Source organism: Elephas maximus, chromosome 4, assembly GCF_024166365.1.
Source record: "Elephas maximus indicus isolate mEleMax1 chromosome 4, mEleMax1 primary haplotype, whole genome shotgun sequence".
In the NCBI taxonomy this organism is placed as follows: domain Eukaryota; kingdom Metazoa; phylum Chordata; class Mammalia; order Proboscidea; family Elephantidae; genus Elephas; species Elephas maximus.
The window spans coordinates 71484033-71495375 of record NC_064822.1 but is presented as its reverse complement, the minus strand read 5'-3'; the positions used below and the strand labels follow the sequence as shown (position 1 = coordinate 71495375).

At 42.0% G+C, this 11343-nt stretch overlaps 1 protein-coding gene across 1 annotated transcript; it reads left to right on the top strand.

The window, feature by feature from the left end:
- Positions 1 to 2094: 2094 nt before the first annotated feature.
- GPRC5D (G protein-coupled receptor class C group 5 member D) lies at positions 2095 to 8920 on the top strand. Its single transcript, XM_049884839.1, has 3 exons — positions 2095 to 2989; positions 7690 to 7757; positions 8849 to 8920. Exons 1-3 carry the CDS (start codon positions 2095 to 2097, stop codon positions 8918 to 8920), a joined length of 1035 nt encoding a protein of 344 aa, XP_049740796.1.
- Positions 8921 to 11343: the final 2423 nt, after the last annotated feature.

The following is an 11343-nucleotide window of genomic DNA, read 5'->3' as shown; positions in this document are numbered from 1 at the left end:
GAATGTATTTGGATGGGAGTAAAGCAAGAGACACTTCAGCAGAGGGCAAGCAGGTATGAGCTTGTTTCTTTGTGGGGCAATGGGAAAATTCGCTTGGCTAACCCACAGGGCCTGAAGATCTGAAAGAAATAAAAGTTGGATAGGAAAGGTAAGGCCAGATCATGGAGCATCTTGAAACCAGACTAACATGTTTAATGTGCAGTGATTTGGGGTCTTCAGAAGTTCTCTGTCAAAATGTAAATATCCAGGAAAAGAACCAAGGAGTGAATTTTGGGGAACAGATGGCACAGGCCAGACACTGACCTGTGGACTTTATTATATATCATCACAGGAGAAAATTAATATGTGATACCAATATCACCTTGAGTTCTGAGTTCTTTAGTCCTGAGACCTAGGAATGTCCTGATAAAATGAGACCCAGGCAAGAGCATTCTGATGGAGGTGAGGAGGGCAAGGATAGAGGGAAATGATAGCCAAAGCCTTGGGCAATGCCAGAAATGATTGGTCCAGTTAGCGGCCCACACTGGATGGACAGCCAGGACCGGGAGAAGAATTTCCAAAAGGGAGTAGTAGAGTGGACTTCCTCTTTTGGAAATTTACAATTCTGCCAAACGCTGCCTTTTAATGCAAATAACCATTCTTATGGGCAGGTGAAACTCTTATTCCTTTGTTGAACTGGAGGCTCTTTTGGATCTTACAATTAAAATCAAGATGTGTGAAAGTCTCTGGAGATGGCTTTTCTAGAGAGTGTGTCACAAGAAGAATGAAGTGTGAGGCCAGCTGAGGACCTCTCATAGGCTCCTGAACACGTGGAGGATACAGGGAGGAAACAGAATTCCTAAATTCGTACCCCTTCAGACCCACCCTCAGGCTAAGGTGCCTCTGGCCAGCAGTAGAATGAAAAATGTTCTCAGCAAAGAAATATCTGTAGAAAATTTGCTGTGAAACTGGAGTAGGTGTGTCTTTCTGTCCTTCCGGCTCTTTTTATAGATGCTGCAGGAACGTGAATGAGGGCATACAGTTCTTCCGCCCATTTTGGAAGAGATTAAAGAAGCTGAGGTTGTCTCCTTCTTACTCATTGGCAGTTACAACCTTGCCTCCACTACAGCCTCAGCTGCCAGAGGGGACACAGAGAAGGTAAGTCGGAGGTAAGGGGCCGTGCCCACAGCTATAAACCTGGATCACTCCAGCCATCAGGCTTGGGAATAACTGAAGGGGCGTAAAGCTAGTGAAGTAATTTTTCCAAGTGAGTATGCGGGATGCAGACTTTGGTGTTAAACTGTCCAAAAAGTTATTTGAAAGCTGGCACTATTTTGTATAATTGTTTGATAAATAAATGGTAGGTGTTTAATAATAACCTCTTGCATTGGGTTGACTTGAATTGAATGAAACGAGGAAACAGTCGCCAAAATTACTGGGAATTACTGACTTTTTCAAGCAGTGGATCAGTGCCTAAAATGACTCAATGATCCATTAATGTTGGCAACTCTTATTCTGGAGCCTGATATAACTGAATTTCCATCCATCATGCAAAACCTTGTCACACTCATTTTATGAAAAAGATTCTACATTAGCCTTTAAAGAGCCTTGGTGGAGATTGTGACATAGAGATGGATGAATAATTTAGGGCCCCCAAGTGGAGTCTGTTCTGCTTTTCCCAGCAGAAGGATGGAGCTCAGCTAGTTTTGAAGGTTTGGCGTTGTTTTCCTCATTTCTTTTACTGACACCCCATACACAAGGGCTATAAATTTTGAGGTAATATATGTGGCAGTATTTCCTGTCCCTTTGGACCGTTTATAAATATGCTTTTGATTTTTTTTTCCCCTAGGGAAGCATAACATTTAGATAAGTACCAAGAGTCAAACAAAATGTAACTCGGCTCTCTCCAGCATCTAGTGACAATTTGAGGCAAGCCATTTTATTTAGTATGCCCAGGGGTCTTCATTTTAGAATGAGACACATTTATAGTGTCCTGTTTGGCCCAGGACTATGCAAAGGTGCTCATGTGGATGAATATAAAGTGCTAAGTTTGTCTTACCTTTTTTCTACAGAGGATCAGAAGACCGTTCTCGTGAGGGCCACCTATAAGTCACCATGTATGATGACTGCATTGAGTCCAATGGGGATTATTATTTCCTCTGTGACACTGAGGGGGCATGGGGCATTGTTCTGGAGTCTGTGGCAGCAATTGGCATAGTGGTTACAATTATACTGCTCTTGGCATTTCTCTTCTTCATGCGAAAGGTTCAAGACTGCAGCCAATGGAATGTCCTTCCCACCCAGCTCCTCTTTCTCCTGGGTGTGCTAGGGCTCTTTGGCCTTGCTTTTGCCTTCATCATCCAGCTCAATCAGCAAACTGCCCCTGTACGTTACTTTCTTTTTGGGGTACTCTTTGCTCTCTGTTTCTCATGTCTCTTGGCTCATGCCTCCAACCTGGTGAAGCTGGTCCGGGGTAGAGTCTCCTTCACTTGGACAACAATTCTGTGCATTGCTATTGGTTGCAGCCTGTTGCAGATAATAATTGCCATTGAGTATGTGACTCTCATGATGACCAGAGGTATGATGTTTGTGCACATGACACCCTGTGATCTCAACGTGGACTTTGTCGTACTCCTGGTCTATGTCCTCTTCCTGATGGCCCTCACATTCTTCGTCTCCAAAGCCACCTTCTGTGGCCCATGTGAGAACTGGAAGCAGCATGGAAGGCTCATCTTTGTTACTGTGTTCATCTCTATCATTATCTGGGTCATATGGATCTCCATGCTTATGAGAGGCAACCCACAGCTCCAGCGGCAGCCCCAGTGGGACGACCCCGTCATCTGCATTGCTCTGGTCACCAACGCGTGGGTTTTCCTGCTTCTGTACATCATACCTGAGCTCTGCATTCTGTACAGGTCACGTAAGCAGGATTGCCCTTTACAGGGCAACACCGGCCCAGTGCCAGGCTACCAACACAGCTTCAGAGTGGAGAACCAAGAGCTCTCAAGAGGTACTTTCCGAGGGTTTCAGGGAACAGGGAGGCTCCCCAGTGGAAGAAACAGGAGAGAAGTGGGGTGCCAGAATGGGCCAAAAAGTAACAAAAAGGGAGTGGGTCAGATTGTAGGTAGGTGTCTTAATAGCTGAGGCATGGAGATGAAGACACCCAGAAACAAGAATAAACTTTTATGAAAAATCAGTTCTTCCAAAATATGGAGATTTATGGGGAGAGACCAAAAGAGGCATGAAATCAAAGGCTTCAAATGATGAGGGTGTGGCTCTGAGTACTCAGGCTGGGTAAAGGCACCCACTATAAAATGAGTTAACCAGCCACAAACTAGGCTGGGACTATGTAATTGCATGACATATAATAAGTCCAGCTGCTTTAGCCATCAAATACAGAAGTCAATCCTGGCATCAGTGATTGACACTTTTAAAATTTAAGTCCCCAAGCTAATTTACCCAAATATAACACTAAACTGGTTTGTAGGGCTTATCACCTCATTAAAGTCACAATGCCCAACAGCTTCTGGATTTTTACTTTTCAAACCCTTCATTGCTCAAGACTGTTCAAGGTTTACAAAAAGCCACAGGAAGAGCCATTAAATCTGAATCCTGGGTAAAGGCTCAGATATATAGTCTTTAGTTAGAATAAAGCAACTTGCTTATGTGACATTTTCGTAATAATTTTTTATCCTTATATAAGACCAGGGTAGCTGACTATACTTTGTTAAGGAATAAGATATATTATCCACGACAACAAGGATGCTTGAACCCCAACAAACCTGGAGGAAATATTAGCTAATTTTAGTTCTCTGGAAATATGTCAAAACTCATGAGTTCCTTTATGAAACATCTGGCCTATTATTCATAACCCCATATCATAGTTTTACATTAATTTTGTGTCTTAATAGGCATCTGATTTCTCACAATTTATTTCTAATGCACAAAAATGATGTTATTTCATATATTGTATGGCACATATAATGTTCACTAGACTAGAAAATTAATGGAAGATTTCCTTTTAAGTACATACACTTTTTTGAGCTGTAATCTATGGGTAATTACATACTCAAATTAAATCCTGTTCAGATAGATGCATCCATTAATTCTTTTCAGCTCAGTTGACCAAGTCGGAAATTGACACCATACATGCTTCCTATAAAAGTTTTTAACTGCTTGTTGGTGATGCCCAATCAGATCCCTGAGGTGTGTGGTAGAATTGCAGAGTCAACCTTTCTTGAAACTACATTTCATAGTGCTCAGCAGAAGATTGGATAAAACTGCTTGTGTTTGTTTTGTTTTAAGTATGTTTCCAAGAAACAAAAGCCAGAGAGAGACAGAAATTCTTGGAGGTTCACAATAACCCAGTACACACTGGGACTTGTAGTAACCAATACTCCATGCCCCCAAAATATTAGGTAAGTTTTTAAAGCATTCTAAGGAGTGTCTGAGTTGAAGAGCAAGGGCTTGAGGAGGTACAAGGTACCTGGTTTAGTCAGGACTATACTTATTATCCAAGCATGATTAGAAAATTATTCTGCAAATGGTAGTCAATGCCAGTGTAACATATCATTTGGTAAAATATATATATATATATATATATATATATATATATATATATATATATATTTACCAATAGTATAGTAAAGAACACAGAGATTGCTCTGAGATTAAACAGAATAACCAGAAACTTAAGCTCAGAAAATAGAATCAGAATTTAGGTAACCTGGGAAAAGTAAATCAAAAATTAGAGGAATGAATAAAACTCAATAAAACGTGCAGGAGTATGCCTGGCTAGGAAAAACAAATAGATACAGAATAGTAAGAGTCAGGAAAGTATAAGCAATAACTTGAAAAACCCTAAGTGTTATCCTAGATCATGAACTGAGGTGGAAAAGCAGCTTACCACTGTCCTTGTTTTATTTGCTCAAGAAACAAGCACAATGTGACTCCAGTCATATAATTATTCGATTACCACTGGGCTATGGGACCCAGAATTATTCAGTTGAGGGAAGAGTAGGACGAGGGGTGATTAGCAGGGAATTCCACAAATATGAAGACCTCTCCCTAAGAGGCTGTTGTCCTGTGTCTTCCAACTCCAACTAAAAATGGAAATGCATTCAAACTGAAGCATGAGAGATTTAGATTAAAGATGAAAATAAGAGTTGATGAGTACTGAAACAGCTCAGCAAAGAGGATTAAGGACTCCATTTCCCTGGAAGTTTTTAAAAAGATTAGGCTTTATCTCTCTGAAGTGGCTTAAGGACTTAATTCCAAGATACAAAAACATCTGGATGGAGAGTTAAAATGCAATCAAGCATGTTGCTACAGGACCTCAAACAAATGGGCCTAAATATTCCTTGCCCTGTGTTATGAGTGTGTTCCTGGAAAGCTGTAAATAGTAATTGAACTTTTAAAATCAGTTGCTGTCTTAACTAAGCCTCTAAAATGTGATATAATTTGCAGAGATCTTAAATATAGAAGAAAATCATTCAGGAATCTTTTTTATGAAAGGAAATCTTTTAATGATTGCCTGTTTTATCTGTTTCAGATTGATTACAATTTTGTTATATCAAGTTTGCTAAAAGCAAGATCCATCTACCTTTGAAAGTATCACATTACCGACTGCACTTTTGTATCTACTGTTTGAGTTTGGACAAACTCGTATGTTTCTTTTTTAAGGTACTAGGACAAGTATAAGCAATGAGTCCACATAACATAAAATGGATCAATGAGGTGAAGCAAGAGAAAAGAATTCCTGCAAACCTAAGTCATTCAGATTGTTTTCTTTAGCAAACACCAAATTTTGCTGAACATAGCCCTTTTTGACAATTCGCAACTTCTTTTTTTCTTCAAGCACCTACCTTACCAGGGGAAACCCAATTTGAATGGTCCCGAGCAGTATAATTTTTGTTTGTTCGTCTGTGGGAAGCTTTTTTGTTTTTTTGCCACCCTGAAGAGCCCACAGGTCAGAAAGAGAGAACTGAGATAAAGCAGGGAAAGAGACAGTGAGCCATGGGCAGGATTTGTTTGCTTGGTCTGAGGAAAGAGAAAGCAAGGACAGTAACATTAATAAAGCCTGAGGAAGCATCAGCATAAGCAGGCAGCATGGGGCATCAGAAAGAGCAGAATCTGGCCCCGCACATCCTGGCTTTGAGACTCGCTCTGCCTCTTACCAACTTTGAGACCATACCAAGGTCCTCAACTTCTGGGAGCCTCAAACTCTTTGTCTTTAAAAAATGATTACAATGTCCCTGCCTCCTCTACATATAAATGCTAGATCTTACTTATCCTATCAAGATTTCACATCATGAGGTGGTTGCAGGTTTAACACACAGAAAGACTCAGCCTTTTGATAAAGCCATGACCAGTAACTAGAGCTGTACGAATTGGGCTGCTTTCATTTATGACCTGACCTGATGAGACAAGATGTTGGATGAAAGTTTGTTGCCAAGGGACTGAGCGTGAAGGAGGCTTTCATGCCACAAAGAACAAAGTTTAACCAAGGATTAGTTCGTTCTGCCACATAGCAAAGACGGGCACGTCATATGTCACAGAATCAAACCCTCTAAAAAGTCCCAGTAGGAGCAGTATGACGGAACATCAGTAGTAACTACACCAACACCAATAACAATAATATACAGGAGACAGCACATATGAGGTTTTCTATATGTTGTTGTTTTGTGTGGTTGAGTTGGTTCTGACTCATTGTGACCCTATAAAACAGAGCAGAACTGAGTTTCCAAGGAGCGGTTGATGGATGCAAACTGCCAACCTTTTGGTTAGCAGCCAAGCTCTTAACCACTGCACCACCAGGGCTCCAGGTTTTCTATATAGCATGCATTATTCTAAGGGCTTTACATATATTAATTGGTTTAATCCTCAAATAACCCTACGAAATAGATTTACTATTACGGTGACCATCATCCTTCTCTTATTCCCCTCAGGAAACAAAGGCAATGAAAGGTTAAGGAACTTGGCCCCCGATAGCAAAGCTAACAAGTGAAAGAGCCACGCAGTCCTGCTCCAGGTTCATGAGCTCAATGTTAGAGCCTCTAAGTTAGAGCCTCGTCAAATAACGAATACATACTGACCAAGTGCCTGACCTTAGAGAGGAAGCAGCCAAAAAGCAGATACAGTTCCTGTCTTCATGGAGCTTACAGCCTGGTTGAGGAGACAGACATTAAACAAATAACTGTGTGTACATGTGATTATTCTGTGACAGTATAGAATTATCTCTAGGAATTTTTTTTATTATGTCCAGTTTAAAATTTGAATCAAAGCTTGTATAGTATTGAGCCTAAAGAGACCTTAGAGATAATCTAGTTTTATTTATTTTACCGTTGAAGAGCGTGAGATGTCCAAGGTCACACAGGTTATTCTGAGAGAACAAGGACTGACCCAGCACTAGTGTTCTTTCTCTAGAAAGTGATGACTCTTCAGCCTCTTCAATCATTAAACACAGATGTTCTTCTCCTGAACGCAGAATAACTATCCATCTACAACCTTCCTAATCAACTTTAGAAACATTTTTTTCATCACGGATTTTTTTTTAAAAAAAAAACAGCTTAAACTGAGTTTTTTTTATATAGCATTTTCTTGCTTTAGAGGGTCAGGAGCCTCTTGGCAAGCCATTGAGTCTTCCCTTGTCCTCATGTGCTGTTTCTACATAAACCTCTGACATTAACTCAGCCCTCCTTTGGCTTTCAGCCCGAGACAGTGATGGCGCTGAGGAGGATGTAGCATTATCTTCCTGTGGTACCCCCATTCAGCTGCAGGTAAATGTGCTCGTCTACTTTCACCAGAGCAAGCACTCCTTACTCAGAAGAGCCTTCAGGGTTCATTTCCAATGGTGTTTACCAACCTGAGAGAGGAGAGGCAGGGCAAGAACATCTCTAAAGGTGTGTGGCGCTTGAGCCATCCAGATTTGAGCCATACCAGAACAGTGTAACAAGGACAAGTCACGCCTTTTGCCTCTGCCAAGCCCTTTTCAGTCCTCTCCACCACCGCCATCAACAACATATTTTAAAGCAGGTAGAATGTCCAAGGAAAGAAAAGGCAGCTTGACAGATTTGTCTGAGTGTGAAGAGGAGCAGCAGGCTCAGGCTTTTTTGCCTTGGGAACAACAGGGAATTGTTAATATGTGTGAGCACGGGATCTGTTTTTAGAATCAGTGGTCTAAATGTATCCCCTGAGCCCCCCTGGCTGCCTCTCTGAGTCACTGTCTCGCTCCAGCAGCCCAGGCTGACCCAAGAACTGGGTTAGGTCTGTCATCATCATCTGGATGCCCAGATGGGTGTACCAGTTACAATCCTTTCAGGCAAAAACAGAGGGAGTGCTGCTGAACTGAACCGGAGGCAACTCATATTTGTGCAGCTCTTGTATTATGGGGACCAAAAGTAACTACAATCCAAGAGTGAGAGTCACGCTCAGACCATTTGTTCTAAGAACTTTATTAGGCAATCCTAACTAGGCAAATCCCTCTGGTACATTATCTGGAATTTAGCCTTTTCCTGGAATGACACACAAACACATGTATAGCTATATCATTTGTTATAATTAACCCACGAGAGGGCATTTACACAATGAAAAAATCTTTCCTGGCCCCTCCAAGAAGTTCTTGGATTTGTTTCAATTTCCAGGGACCTGCTAGCTATTCCAGAACCTTGCCAAAAGATTCCTGTTAACAACTAAGAGGAGAGATGGTAGGTAAAGAAGTTCTGATGTGGGTAGACTCAATGTTTTCTTCTTTTTGTTTATTAACAAAGGATTAGATGATGGTGAAATGATAATATTTCAGAGATAGTTCTGGGGAGTATCACCTCTTATGTTGGCTCAGAAAGTTGATGAGGCGTTTCTTCCTTTCCAGCCTGTTGATCCCACACAAGAGTATTTAATCCCACGGGCTAAACTAAGCCCCCAGCAAGATGCAGGATTATAAAGTCCACAAGAAATATGAGTAGCGAAAACCCAGGAGATGATCCTGGTTAACAGAGCCCTGATGAGCCCCCGCGGAGCCCACAAAGTCCTGTTACCAACAGAGCATCGACTTGTCTTTTTTCCTGTTAACTAGCTTCTCCATCTGTCTGGACTCTTCATCACAAAACTGCTCTTTCAAGTGTAATTACAGTCTTGTTGGCCACCCTACCTGGACTGTGTGTCTTTTTCTTCATTCACGTAACTGAAAAATTCCTTTCCTTAGCAATGCAGGGAAGAATTGGTGCCTCTTACTAACAGGCCCCAAAGACCCTGGTCTGAAGAAATTAGGGTCATGCTAATGTGAAAAAGATTAGTGGCAACTTACTACTGGATTACTCCTCTACACATTTTCTATAAAGGGCCCCTAAGTATGATTGAAGGTCCCTGGGTGGCGCAAACAGTTTGCACTCAACTGTTAACCTAAAGGTTGGAAGTTCAAACCCTCCCTGAGGTACCATGGTGGGGGGGGAAAAAGCCTGTCGATCTGCTTCCGTTAAGATTACAGCCAAGAAAATCCTATGGAGCCGTTCTGTTCTATAAGGCATTTGGTCACCATGACTCGGAATCGACTGACAGCAAATAACAATTGACTTAGAACTTGTGATAAATCCCCACAATTGGGCAATTTAAATAACATAGACATTTTCATGGACTTGCAGGCCGGCAGGTTTTCTACCATGGTGTTACCATGACATACTAGTATGGCAGCAGATGTGGTGAGGTCAATAACCGGCTTTGATGAACCAGTAACAGCAAAGAAAGAGCCACCCCAGCTGATACTCATAAAGGATTTTACGTGGTGAACATAAAAAGCCCAGCCTGTCTGTCTTGTTCCTAATGAGCCTTTACCTCTGCACCAATGACCTTGCTATCATTCCTCATGCAGCCCCACATCCTTCTCAATGGAGTCGTCTGTCATTTGTGTCCAAACCCACCAAAACCAAACCCATTGCCGTGGAGTCAATTCTGGCTCATAGCAGCCCTATAGGACAGAGTAGAAGTACCCCATAGGATTTCCAAGCCTGTAATGTTTACGGAAGCAGACTGCCACATCTTTCTCCCACGGAGCAAGTGGTGAGATCAGTCGCTGACATTTTGTTAGCGGCTGAGCCACCAGGGCTCCTTCCTTCATATCCATTTGTTATATATAAGTGGACCAGAGTCAGAGGCATGCTGTCAGAAGGGACCTTAGGGTCTAATTCAGCCCTCTTACCTTGCAGATGAGAAAACAGAGCCTAGAAGAATGGAATGGCTTGCCCAAAGTCACACAGGGTTAGTGGTGGACCAAGTCCTCTGACTCCTAAGCCAGTCTTTTTATAGTCCACTAGGCTTCTCCTAGGAGACCTGGTGATGCAGTGGTTAAGAGTTCGGCTGCTAACAGAAAAGTTAGCAGTTTGACTCCCCCAGCTGCTCCTTGAAAACCCTATAGGCAGTTCTACTCTGTCCTATAGGGTCCCTGAGTCAGAATCGATTTGATGGCAACGGGTTTGGTTCGGGTTTTCTTAGGGTTTTCTATCTTACATTTCTGTATTAGCATTCAAGCATGTTCCCCTTGAGAACCCAGTGAGGTATTTCAGACCAGTGAGTGTTGAGTGCCTGCTATGTGAAAGCGTGTTGAAAAAAAGCAAAACCTCTGTACGCATAAGAGTGTCTGTAACAGATAATGTGCACAGATTGTTCCGTAGCAACAAATACGCCCTGAGCACATAACAAGGTACCAGGAACCACACTAGTATCTAGCACTAGACAAGGCAGACAACATTGCTTTGGGGGAGCTTACATCTCAATGGGGGGATGTAACACAATGCAGAGAATTTTGGAAACATAACTCCCTCGTTTTACAGATGAGGAAAAGAGACTCACCAAGGATAACACATCTGGAAAGTGACAGAACCAAGACTAGAATCCAGGTCCCCAACTCCTGTTCAAGGACTCATCCTCTACCCAATGTTCCAACATTTTCATATAGTTTTCTACCCATAAAACCTACTGCTGTCGAGTCAATTCTGACTCAGAGCAACCTAAAAAAAGGGCCGAGCAGAATGGCCCTATAAGATTTCCAAAGTCATAATCTTTGTGGAAGCGGACTGCCACATCTTCCTCCCGGGGAGCCACTGGTGGGTTCAAACCGCTGACCTTTCAGTTAACAACTGAATGCTTCACCTCTGCACCACTGGGCTCCTTTATAGTTTTCTGCTCCACTAAAAAAATATAGCTGCTTTTTAAAAATCTGTGCCCTTTTATCAGCACTAACAAGTACCTTAGTAAATGACCAAAGAATTTGACCTTTTGTCTTTATTGGCAATGAAAACCTGAGAGAAGAATGTTTAAATACTCAAGAAAGACTCTGACCTCTAGAAGAGGGGGCACGCTATTTAACAAACC

What these genes read in the sequence shown, in the direction of transcription:
- GPRC5D (XM_049884839.1), top strand. Translation starts at nt 2,095, where the DNA reads ATGTATGATGACTGCATTGAGTCCAATGGGGATTATTATTTCCTCTGT. An exon ending in GAACCAAGAGCTCTCAAGAG is followed by an intron (nt 2,990 to 7,689) that starts GTACTTTCCGAG and finishes TTTGGCTTTCAG; the next exon opens with CCCGAGACAGTGATGGCGCT. An exon ending in GTACCCCCATTCAGCTGCAG is followed by an intron (nt 7,758 to 8,848) that starts GTAAATGTGCTC and finishes CTTCCTTTCCAG; the next exon opens with CCTGTTGATCCCACACAAGA.